Source organism: Rutidosis leptorrhynchoides, chromosome 4 (genome assembly GCF_046630445.1).
Source record: "Rutidosis leptorrhynchoides isolate AG116_Rl617_1_P2 chromosome 4, CSIRO_AGI_Rlap_v1, whole genome shotgun sequence".
NCBI lineage: Eukaryota > Viridiplantae > Streptophyta > Magnoliopsida > Asterales > Asteraceae > Rutidosis > Rutidosis leptorrhynchoides.
The window spans coordinates 88,577,379-88,589,087 of NC_092336.1; the positions used below are offsets into that span (position 1 = coordinate 88,577,379).

The 11,709-nt window shown below is 34.6% G+C and overlaps 1 protein-coding gene across 1 annotated transcript; it reads left to right on the top strand.

Annotated features, from left to right (window-relative positions):
* The first annotated feature begins 217 nt into the window (after positions 1 to 217).
* Positions 218 to 10,082, top strand: LOC139839905 (tripeptidyl-peptidase 2). Its single transcript, XM_071830111.1, has 34 exons — positions 218 to 560; positions 1,831 to 1,909; positions 2,013 to 2,086; positions 2,175 to 2,284; positions 2,375 to 2,455; positions 2,527 to 2,613; positions 2,723 to 2,865; positions 2,949 to 3,099; positions 3,250 to 3,372; positions 3,465 to 3,548; positions 3,633 to 3,820; positions 3,894 to 4,068; positions 4,176 to 4,297; positions 4,392 to 4,471; positions 4,584 to 4,645; positions 4,870 to 5,024; positions 5,144 to 5,322; positions 5,415 to 5,527; positions 5,956 to 6,126; positions 6,214 to 6,342; positions 6,792 to 6,892; positions 6,977 to 7,094; positions 7,205 to 7,284; positions 7,373 to 7,442; positions 7,850 to 7,935; positions 8,024 to 8,075; positions 8,163 to 8,297; positions 8,389 to 8,463; positions 8,554 to 8,646; positions 8,731 to 8,823; positions 8,923 to 9,021; positions 9,183 to 9,275; positions 9,415 to 9,627; positions 9,736 to 10,082. Exons 1-34 carry the CDS (start codon positions 218 to 220, stop codon positions 9,892 to 9,894), a joined length of 4,116 nt encoding a protein of 1,371 aa, XP_071686212.1. The 3' UTR covers positions 9,895 to 10,082.
* Positions 10,083 to 11,709: the final 1,627 nt, after the last annotated feature.

Consider the following 11,709-nt stretch of genomic DNA (forward strand, 5'->3'; position numbering starts at 1 on the left):
TTTTAATTATTTTAATTTAGAGCCTCAACAAGGTAAGGTGGGACTCGATATCCAAACATATGCGATGACGTATGGAAAACTAAATCCACTAACGTTCTGAACTCCTTAAACCACCGTAACGAACCAACCAATACCGGCGAGCGGTGTCAAGTCACCGTCAACCACCGTCATCCTCTCGCTAAATTACAAAAACACCCTTCTAAAATCCAATAAAGTAATGCACAGTGGATGTTTATTTAAAGGACCGTACGTGTCAATATTCCAATCATCATTTTCTACGCCGTTTCTCTCTCATAATTTCAATCTACTCATTACGTCCAAATCCAAAATTAAAATTAAAATAAAAAATAATAACACTACAAGTAAAAAAACTTGTGAAATTAGGGCAATGCCTGCTTCATCATCATCTTCTATCGATAATAATGGCGCTTTACGTAAGTTTAAGCTGAACGAATCGTCGTTTTTAGCATCGCTCATGCCGAAGAAAGAAATCGGTGCCGATAGATTCATCGAAGCGAATCCGGAGTTTGACGGACGCGGTGTTGTTGTTGCGATTTTTGGTATCGTTTTCGATTTTTCTATTTTTTATTTTCGTTGTATACTTGTATATGATTACTGGTTCTGAAATTTGTTGTATGATTAGTGGTAGTATGAGGTTTAATTAATTGTTTTTGTTAAGAAGTTTGATTAGTCTATATGTGCATGTATATGAACGATCAAATAATATCAGATTGATGTAAGTATGTGATTTGTTGTTTGATGAGTGGAATACAGGTTTTTAAGGATTAGTAGTATGAAGATTTTAAGAGTATGTAAATGAATGGAGTTGGATGTGTTGTTGTGATGGTGGGAAGGTGTTAATTAGTTAGTCAATATGTGTATGTGCACGAGGGTATGTTTCCGAAATAAGAAACATAAGTTTCATAATTTTCTAATGTAAGTTCCCAAAATATCACTTTACTCATAAAAAAAAGTTGGAAGTTTTGGTTTTTTAACTAAAGGATTTAAATTTCAGTTTTATCACCAAAAAGGATTCGAAGTTCAGGTTTATCACTAATCACTAATTTAGCAACAAGGTAGGATAAAACTTGATTTTTGTTACCTACTTTAGGAATTTTGATCCTTTATGGGATATACAGATTTCATGTTACCTTTTTGTCAACAAAGTTGAACATGACATCCGTATAATGTGTAATATGAACCGAGTTTAAATTGTGTGGTGGGTTATGTTTAGTTAGTGTATGTGTACGCATATAGAAAATAGTAACTAAATTGATGAGTCTTTAACTTACTATTCTATCCATAGTATGAAGAGATTTTTTTTTTAATCGTGTTTCATACATTTTTAGATAGTGTGACGTTTGTGTTTTATATGAATAATATAAATATTAATTAGATTGATGCAAATCTGTAAAATAAAATTTGGTTAGTAACATGAAAACACTGATATATGATTGAATTGAGTTTGATGTTTTTCGCAATTATATGAAATATGTATATGTACACGACAATATGGAAACCAGATTGATGAATTTCATAAATAGACTGGTTATCCTAAATGTATTACAAAAGGTGGTTGATTGTTGCAGTTTATATTTGAAAGTTTTAAGGGTCGTACATCCATTTCTTATATCACTGAGATAATTACGTAAACCGAAGTTAAATGGTTTCTGCGTTTTTTAAACTGAAGGAATAACTGTCTGACTGAACATATCTAATTTATATAAATGATTGACTAAACAATATAAAAAACTATAGAGATGTATATAAGAGTAGGTCAGGTTACATGCTTTGCACATCAAATATTTTATGTTTTTTTTTTTCTTTCAGATTCTGGTGTTGATCCGGCTGCTGCGGGGTTGCAGGTGACCTCTGATGGGAAGCCAAAAGTCCTAGATGTTATTGATTGGTATCCATCAAAGTCTAGTCAATCTTGTTATATTTATTTTTGTAATGATGTTTATATATACAAAATTCTTCATTTCCTGTACTTTTTTGTTTCCCCATCTCAGCACTGGGAGCGGTGATATCGATACCTCTACTGTTGTGAAGGCTGATGCAAATGGCTGTATTCGTGGAGCATCAGGTATTAGCTATATTGATCTACATAACTGGCTGGATGTTGAATAAATCGTAAAAAACATGATTGATTTTTCTGGATGATATTATTTCAGGGGCATCCCTTATTATTAATCCTTCTTGGAGCAACCCTTCTGGAGACTGGCATGTTGGATATAAGTTGGTGTATGAACTTCTTACGGACACATTAGTATCTCGTTTGAAGGTGGGCATTACATTGGAGTAAATAGGAAGTAACATTCAACATGCTTATTAAGAATTCACATAACCATTCAAATATTTGTTTGTGGGGCAGAAAGAAAGAAAGAAAAGGTGGGACGAGAAGAATCAAGAAACAATTGCTGAGGCTGTAAAGCAACTTGAAGAGTTTGACAAGGTTGTCGTTTTACTGATGACTTACTGTTGTGTTTTTATTGTGCGACCCTTTAACATATGTTCTGTTTATAGAAGCAAACAAAGGTTGATGAGTTGAAATTAAAAAGGACTCGCACAGATCTACAGGATAGAGTTGATTATTTGAAGAAACAAACAGATGTCAGTGTTCTATGTCTTTGATTGAAATTTTTTTGCTTTTTGCTTTTTTTCATGTAGTTATCTTTATATATATATATATGTATGTGCATCCCGTGTTTGTATGTATTAGAGCTATGATGACAAGGGTCCCGTTATCGATGCTGTTGTATGGCATGATGGAGAAGTGTGGAGGGTTGCTCTTGACACACAGAGTCTCGAGGATGAACCCGAGTGTGGGAAGCTTGCTGATTTTGTTCCCTTAACTAATTACAAGTATACCCCTTTATCTGGGATTAAATCTCATATTTTTCTTCTTTGTCACACATTTAATTTTGTTTTGTATACTTATTACACAGGATTGAACGCAAGTATGGTGTCTTTAGCAAGTTAGATGCTTGTACATTCGTGACCAATGTATATAATGAAGGTACCATTTTGAGTATAGTTACTGATAGTTCACCGCATGGCACTCACGTTGCTGGTATTGCCACTGCTTTCCACCCAACGGTACGAGTGATATGTATATATATGTATGTATATGTATATGTGTGTATATATGTGTGTGTGTGTGTGTGTGTGTATGCATGTATGCATGTATGTATGTAATTTATTCCATCATCCATGCACTTAAACACTAAATTACATCTGAATGTATAGGAACCATTGCTGAATGGAATTGCCCCTGGAGCACAGGTAGTTTCATGTAAAATTGGAGACTCGCGCTTAGGTTCTATGGAAACTGGAACAGGTTTGATACGCGCACTAATTGCTGTTGTGGAGGTACTGTTGCCAACACTAACTTTATCAAATTTTATTTATGATTTGTGATTAAATATCCTCTGATTAATATGTATCTTTTTGGATGTTTGCAGCACAAATGTGATGTTATCAACATGAGCTATGGTGAATCTACAATGTTACCGAACTATGGACGCTTTGTAGAGCTCGTTGATGAGGTTCTAACGCAAAAAAGACAAATTTGTGAAATTTGCATTTGTTTTGTTTCTTAGTCACTTACGGGATATGATCATTGAATATAGGTGGTTAATAAATACCGTGTAGTATTCGTAAGCAGTGCTGGCAACAACGGGCCCGCATTGACCACTGTGGGTGCACCTGGGGGCACCACATCGAGCATAATAGGAGTTGGTGCTTATGTTTCTCCTGCTATGGCTGCTGGAGCTCATGCTTTAGTTGAGGCACCACCTGAAGGGCTCGAGTACACTTGGTAATCTTTCAGCTCCAAAAGTATTCATCAAATGTTTTCTTTGAACAAGTGCTTAAATTAATCATAAACGCAGGTCTAGTCGGGGACCCACTGCTGATGGAGATCTTGGTGTGTATGTAAGTGCTCCTGGTGGGGCCGTGGCCCCTGTTCCTACATGGACTCTTCAGCGGCGCCAACTTATGAACGGTACATCAATGTCATCCCCATCTGCATGTGGTGGAGTAGCTCTGGTTATCAGTGCAATGAAGGTATTATTATAATTATATGCTTGGTCATTTATACTATACTCATAAGATTTTGGATTTATAACCGTTTTGTCGATGAAGTTATATATACATATGCTAATATTTTACAGGCTGAGGGGATTAATGTGAGTCCATACAGCGTGAGGAAGGCTCTTGAGAATACTTGTTCTCCAATTGGCTGTTTGCCAGAAGATAAACTATCTAATGGACATGGTCTACTTCAAATTGACAAGTAAGATATTGGACTTCATATCGAACAACTTCATAAACTATATAGAACTCTCTATTATATACTGTGGGTGACTCATATGGTAACATCCTTTCAGGGCTTTTGAATATGCTCAGAAATCAGCTGATTTGCCATGCCTGTGGTACAAGATAGCAATAAGTCAGGCAGGAAAAACAAGTAGGTTCACTTTATCTCATATGTTATTTATTTTGTTTATAATTTTTACCATGGACTGTTTAATATCAAGCCCAGACATCTTTTAACAAGTTTCATGATTCACCACTTGCAGCAGCATCAACAGTGCGAGGCATATACCTGAGAGAGGCTAGTTATTGCAATCAAACCACTGAGGTGAGATTGTAAAGATATATGGCATACCAGTTTGGCCTTTTTAATTTAGGTTTAGTTCCCATGTATTGTTAGCCTTTAAGGTTATGTACCAAATAGTTGCAGACTTGCAGATTTTTTTTCCTGGAAACATTTAGTTCATTTTGTAGCTTATAGCAATATCTATAATTCATTTGTGGTGTTCTATTATTATATAATGAGTTGCTAACATGTTTCTTTGAAAACAGTGGACAGTGCAAGTTGAACCACAGTTTCATGAAGGTGCAAGTAATTTAGAACAGTTGGTCCCATTTGAAGAGTGTATCGAGCTACATTCTAGCGGAAAGGAAGTCGTAAAAGCTCCCGATTTTCTCCTGCTCACTTACAATGGACGTAGCTTCAAGTAAATGTTTTTCTATTCACTGTTTAATATTATCATGTTTCTTTGCCCCATTTTTATATTTATATTTTCTGGTAATCTGCTGTTTTGTGTACTTTTAATGTGTTATTTCTTTTTACCAGTGTGGTTGTAGATCCTACGAAGCTTAGTGATGGTTTACATTATTTTGAAGTGTACGGTATAGACTGCAACGCTCCCTGGCGTGGTCCTCTTTTCAGAATACCAATTACTATTACAAAACCAAAAATTGTGGAAACTCGACCTCCAGTAATTACGTTTTCTGGACTGTCTTTCCAGCCAGGTTTATACACTTATGATAATGTGACGTTATCAAAATTTATTCTTTTCTGATAGCTATGCAGTTAAATATTATCTACTTTTCTGATTGAGCAGGGCATATTGTACGCAAATACATTGAGGTACCATACGGTGCTACTTGGGTTGAGGCAACCATGCGCACCTCAGGGTTTGACACTGCTAGAAGGTTTTACATTGATGTTGTCCAGGTATGTTTCATAAATTATAGAATTGGAGGGTCAATTTAAAGGGGCTTTTTGTATTATTCATTTTTATTTATCATCAGCAGCTCAAATGGGAAAAACATTTAAGTGGCTAAATAATGAAGCAGTCTCCCCTTATAAGCAGCTCAATTTTTTTTTTAATAAAATTGATTATTATTCCAACTCATATTTTTGTAAACTTGCTCCAAACATTAATTATTCATAAACATTTAAAAGAATCACCAGAAATTGTGATGCAGTGGCACAACCTGACCAGAGTACCAGACCAGACCCATTTTGATTCGTGTTAGAAAGTTGCTCGTTGTTAACAGTTAACTGACCCGCTCATGTTATCACCTTTGGCTTAGCATACTGTCAGTTGTGCAACATGTAGACATACTCTGACATTTATACATACTTATACATATTTACAGCTCTCTCCATTGAAGAGGCCAATCACATGGGAAAGTAATCCATCATTTTCATCTCCATCAACCAAGAGCTTTACCTTTTCTGTTGAGGGTGGTCGAACCATGGAATTAGTGATATCGCAATTCTGGTCTAGTGGCATAGGAAGTCACGAAACTGCTGTTGTGGATTTCGAGGTGACATATTTCTTTATGTTTCTCTCTTGTTATCTTAAACTTTTAACTATTGGATTTTACTTTTCTCATCTAAAAATGAACTTGTAGATAGCGTTCCATGGGATAGATGTTAGCACAGATGAGGTGGTTCTTGATGGAAGTGAAGCGCCTGTTAGACTTGAAGCCCGAGCTCTGTTATCATCTGAGAAGCTTGCTCCAATCGCCAAGCTTAACAAGGTCAAAACTGAGTTCGTAATCCTATTTATGTGTTAGTACTTGAGGTAGCGAAGTATGTGTGGCAGGCGGGCTTAGTAACGGGTCAAAATTAGTAATTTCGGTACATATTGAGTTGGCCCACAACCACTTCATATATGTCCTAAAAAGTTACAAACAACTAGTTTATGAAAATGATTACATAAATGATATTAGTATGAATGTAATATTTTTTCTAACTTGGATGATTTAGGAGACTGTATGCATAAAATATTAACTTTGGGTGACTTCCGATATTACATGTTACTTTCTTATATGTGTCTTTTAATCTTATCCAACCCTTCAGAGTTATAACCCAAACCAACCAACTTCATAGCTGATTGGGTTGAAATAGCCACACTAGTTACTATGTTATGTTCTTCTGAATGTTTTTTTGAAAGAAGATGTTACCATGTTAAATTGTGGTTTTTCAGATTAGAGTCCCGTATCGTCCTATTGATTCAAAAATGAGTGCTCTTTCAGCAGATCGAGATAAATTACCTTCTGGCAAACAGATACTTGCGTTAACATTAACGTAAGTTTTTGTTAAATATCTATTTTCCATCTTGTGACGGTTAGTTATATTTATAAAGAATATCATTAACGTCTTTTACTGCAGTTACAAGTTCAAACTGGAAGATGAAGCAGAAGTAAAACCTCAAATACCCTTACTTAACAATCGTATCTATGATAACAAGTTTGAATCCCAATTTTATATGATTTCGGATTCGAACAAGGTACTTTTTCTCCATCCAATAATCAATATTCATGACCTTACTCACTACAGATAATATTTTACTTGAATTATCTTATTATCTTCTGATTATTTTCCAATTGCTATGTATAGCGTGTATATGCAAAGGGTGATGTCTATCCTGCATATGTAAAATTGCCTAAAGGTGAATACACTTTACAACTGCTCTTGAGGTATGGTCCTATCTTTAATGCTCTGACTTAATGACAATGAGTTATATGTTATAGTCCGCTAAATTTGTTAAAAATTCATGAGTTTCAGGAATGAGAATGTGCAGTACTTAGAGAAATTGAAGCAATTAGTGTTGTTCATTGAAAGAAAATTGGGCAAGGTAATAATTTAATTGTTTTATCTTATTACATTTGCTATATCCACTCTACCTGAACACGATAAAAATGTGGTTTGCTCTTTCATGTGTAACAATCTAAACATATACGAGTAATTTTATCACAACGAAGAAGGGGTTTTGATGGAGAGAATAGTACACATAATAGAATTAGGATATTGAACATGTGCTAAGGCGATTTCTTATTATTCTTGCATTTTTTTTTATGAATCGTTTTAAGGGTGTTATGCAGGTACTATACATTAAATATGTACAAAAGTACACTGGATGCATGATATGTGATATATAGAAGAATATGCATGCCTTATGTTGTTTATAGATCAGATAAATTTAATGCTTCTTCTGATGACTATTTTTTTCCAACATATATAACCTTTAATTAATTTTGATAGGAGGCCATGCAATTGAGCTTTTATACTCAACCAGATGGTCCAGTCACGGGTACTGGTAGCTTCACATCTTCAACATTAGATCCTGGGTTCGTTATCTCTGTCCATATTCCCACCTTTCTTCCTAAAGTATCCCATGTTGTGTATCTGTGACTTACATTTCTTATCTTGTTGTAGATCAAAAGAAGCATTTTATGTAGGACCTCCATCTAAGGACAAGCTTCCTAAGGTAGCATATTAAACAAGGTTTTTTAGTTTAATTTTTAATATTTAATTTTAAAGCATTAAACGCTTTACAATACTTAATTTGTTGCAGAGTTCTCCAGCAGGATCTGTACTAGTTGGAGCAATTTCTTATGGAAAGCCTTCATCTGAGGTTTCTGATAATGGAAATGACCCTGAAAAGAATCCCGTATCGTATACGATAAATTATCAAGTCCCACCAACTAAAGTAATAATTGACGTCTTTGATCCTTTTTATTATTCCCTCATGTTATATCATACTTTCAGGTTTTAAGTAGTTGATATTATCCATTTGACAGGTTGAGGAGGATAAGGGAAAGAATTCAACTTCCAAAACATCCACAAAAAGTGTCGAAGAACGTTTAGAGGAAGAGGTATCACGAGAATTTGTAAATTTTTACACTAATCCACGTATGTTTATTTTGCATCCTAAATTTTGTTTCCATGTGTTTGTGCTAAATCAGGTCCGTGACACCAAGATTAAAGTTCTTGCAAACCTCAAACAAGGCACAGAAGATGAACGTGCAGAATGGCAAAAATTATCCATCTCACTGAAGGTGTTTATATTGCCTTAAACTTTCATTTAGTGAAGAGGCAGTTACATAAATGTTTATTTATTTATTGTATTTAATTTATGGCAGACGGAATATCCAAAATACACTCCCTTGCTGGCTCAAATATTGGAGGGGCTCTTATCCCAGGAAGTAGAAGATAAAATACACCACTATGAAGAGGTAAGTAATGAGGTCAAACTTTGTCTTTTTATGTTACATTCAGCAGCTTATTACTGCTAACTTGTATTACATCACTTCACAAAACCATTATCATTTCAGATAATTGGTGCAGCAGATGAGGTAATTGAGAGTATTGACAGAGACGAATTAGCAAGATTTCTTTCCATCAAAGGTGATCCTGAAGAGGAAGAATTTGAGGTACTTGTTTATGTTTCTGATTTGCTTTTGGTTGTTACAGACAAGTAGTTTGATTCTTTGATGAGTTAATATGTCATATCATTTTGAGATAATACTAAGTTGTGCTAATTTGGATTTTGTCAGAATAATATTAAAAAGATCACTTGCTGTTTTGTTTGTAGAAAAACAAGAAGAAAATGGAGACGACGCGTGACCAACTGGTTGAATCCCTTTACCAAAAAGGTTTAGCTATAGTGGAACTTGTGTCACTCAAGGTATTATATGTTAGCAGCTTTTGATTTCAAATCCAGCTAGAGGTTGAACTACTGTACATATGATGCATTTCTGATTGTTTAGCTAAATGATTATTTTTTAGAGCTGGTTTTAATTTTTTTAGTGTATGTTTTTAAATAGGGTGAGATGGCTGCATTGGCTGCAAACTTAGGTGCAGAAGTTGTGGATAGACCTGATGGTCAAGCATCTGCAGGAGGCGGTGTTGGTCAACCAGACCTGTTTGAAGACACTTTCAAAGAGCTGCAAAAATGGGCAGATGCTAAATCATCCAAATATAACACTCTTCTGTTGATACGTGGACGACATAGTGGAAGACTCGGCACTGCACTTAAGGTTATAATAAAACCTTTTATCTCTCCATAATCATATGATCATATCAGACACTACTATTTATTAAAATGTATTTGTTTTTTTTTTCTTTTTCTAATTGTGTATGAACAGGTGGTGAACAGTATGATTGAAGAAGAAGGTGATCCGGCAAAGAAGCAGCTATATGAAGAAAGAATCTCGTTGCTTGAACAAATTGGGTGGGGCCACCTGGCGACGTATGAGAAACTGTGGATGCTCGTACGCTTTCCATCGAGCTTACCTTTATTCTAGTGGACTTTCGACCCCGTTGATAAACTAGATGTAGACTAGTTTGTTACTATTTATTTAATAAGCGCATCGCATCGCATATCCCAAATACATTTTCTTCTGACGTTGTACTCTGTTTGGTACACTGATCAATGGTTGTGTAAAGTTTTACTTCAGATTGATCTTAATGATATTTTTCTATAGTTGTGTACCTCCTCTAAAGTTTTGTTTACCAACCCTGAAAAGATCATGCAATTGGTTTCCTACATCAACCATAGAAATTTAAGCAGTTCCAATTCCAAACTAACATGGGTTTTTATCATATATAGCCTTCATTACCTTAATAATCACATATTTATCCAACTAAACATGATTATATCATATATGTCCATTCTTAACCTTTATATATAACAATTTTTACCCATTTAAAAAGATAAATGTCAAATATGTCTATTTTAAACATTTATATCTATCATATACACCCACCATCAAAATTGCAATCTACTAAGTTACTTATACAAACATTATATAAAATGATTTAAGAATTTCATCCATTTTCTTGGAAAAATAAATAGATATAACTGATGTATCAATTATAACTACAATTGCAATTGCAATAACTATAATACTACAACACTGATTTTAAGATTTTTCATATATTTAGTGGGACTTTCAAGCAATTCTCCTATTCGTTTTTGATAATTGACTCATTTATTATAGAACACTAATCGAATCAACCCGAGTAAATGGGTTGAACTTGTCACCTAAAGTAAGTGGTACCAAATTATAAATTGAACAACATTGATGTCAACCAAATGAAAAAAGAGAGCTTAAAATACGACTAATTAGGTTTTCAAATTGCCCAAGAACACGTCTAATTCTACTAGCAACACGACTAATTACACTAACGGAACACGTTCAAATGGGTTTTGACCACGTCTAATTGAAGTAATGGAACACGTCTAAATGACCTAACGGACCACGTCTAATTAAGATAACGGAACACGTCTAATTAACACCCGTCTAACATCTGTTGAACACGTCTATTTGTTGAAAATCAACACGTCTAAATGAATTTATTAGACCGGTGCAAGGAACCACACTAATTGACAATATCAATTAGTGCTGTGCCAGTTAGACGTGTCATTCAACACGTCTAATAAGCCTTTTCCACATGTCTAAATGAGCCTTTCTGTAGTAGTTTGGATAGTATTGATGACAACCAAGGAAAAAATTGAAAAGAAAATCAGTATCAATATTACTATTATATAAGAAGCAAATGCACTGTATACATATTGATACATCACAGTTCTCACGAATTATGCTACATTTAATGTCAGGATTTGAAAACATCGATAGTAGGGGTGTTCACGGTCCGGTTTTGACTCAATCTCAAACCAAACCGGCATCGACGGTTTCAACATATATGAAACCAGACCAGACCAAGAAAGTTGTCTGACTGGCCGGTTTGGTCCGGTTTGATCCGGTCCGGTTTGACCGATTTTACGGTTTTGAGTTCTTTTATCTTTCTTTTATTTAATTAAAACAATAATATTAAATAAATTAAATAAGTTTGATAAAGGAGTAACCCTCAAAGTCCTGGATATTTTTTTTGATTGAGATACTATTGTTATTGCACATTAATAAGATTGCAACATCAAATTCCATAGCTTCGCAGTAAGGGAGCAAATGTATTGTCAACAGAATACAAGTTTCAAGCAAAACCATTTTTGAAGTTGTTACACCTATAACATAAGGAAGGTAAACACTGGCACATAACATCGGTAAAAACAAGTTGTTTAAATGGAGAATCTTGAGAGTAAGACATTAAACAAGACC

Coding starts and splice junctions, on each gene's coding strand:
- LOC139839905 (XM_071830111.1), top strand. CDS start 218: ATGCACAGTGGATGTTTATTTAAAGGACCGTACGTGTCAATATTCCAA. Junction 3,821..3,893: donor GAAGGGCTCGAGTACACTTG/GTAATCTTTCAG, acceptor TCATAAACGCAG/GTCTAGTCGGGGACCCACTG. Junction 5,025..5,143: donor TACAATGGACGTAGCTTCAA/GTAAATGTTTTT, acceptor TCTTTTTACCAG/TGTGGTTGTAGATCCTACGA.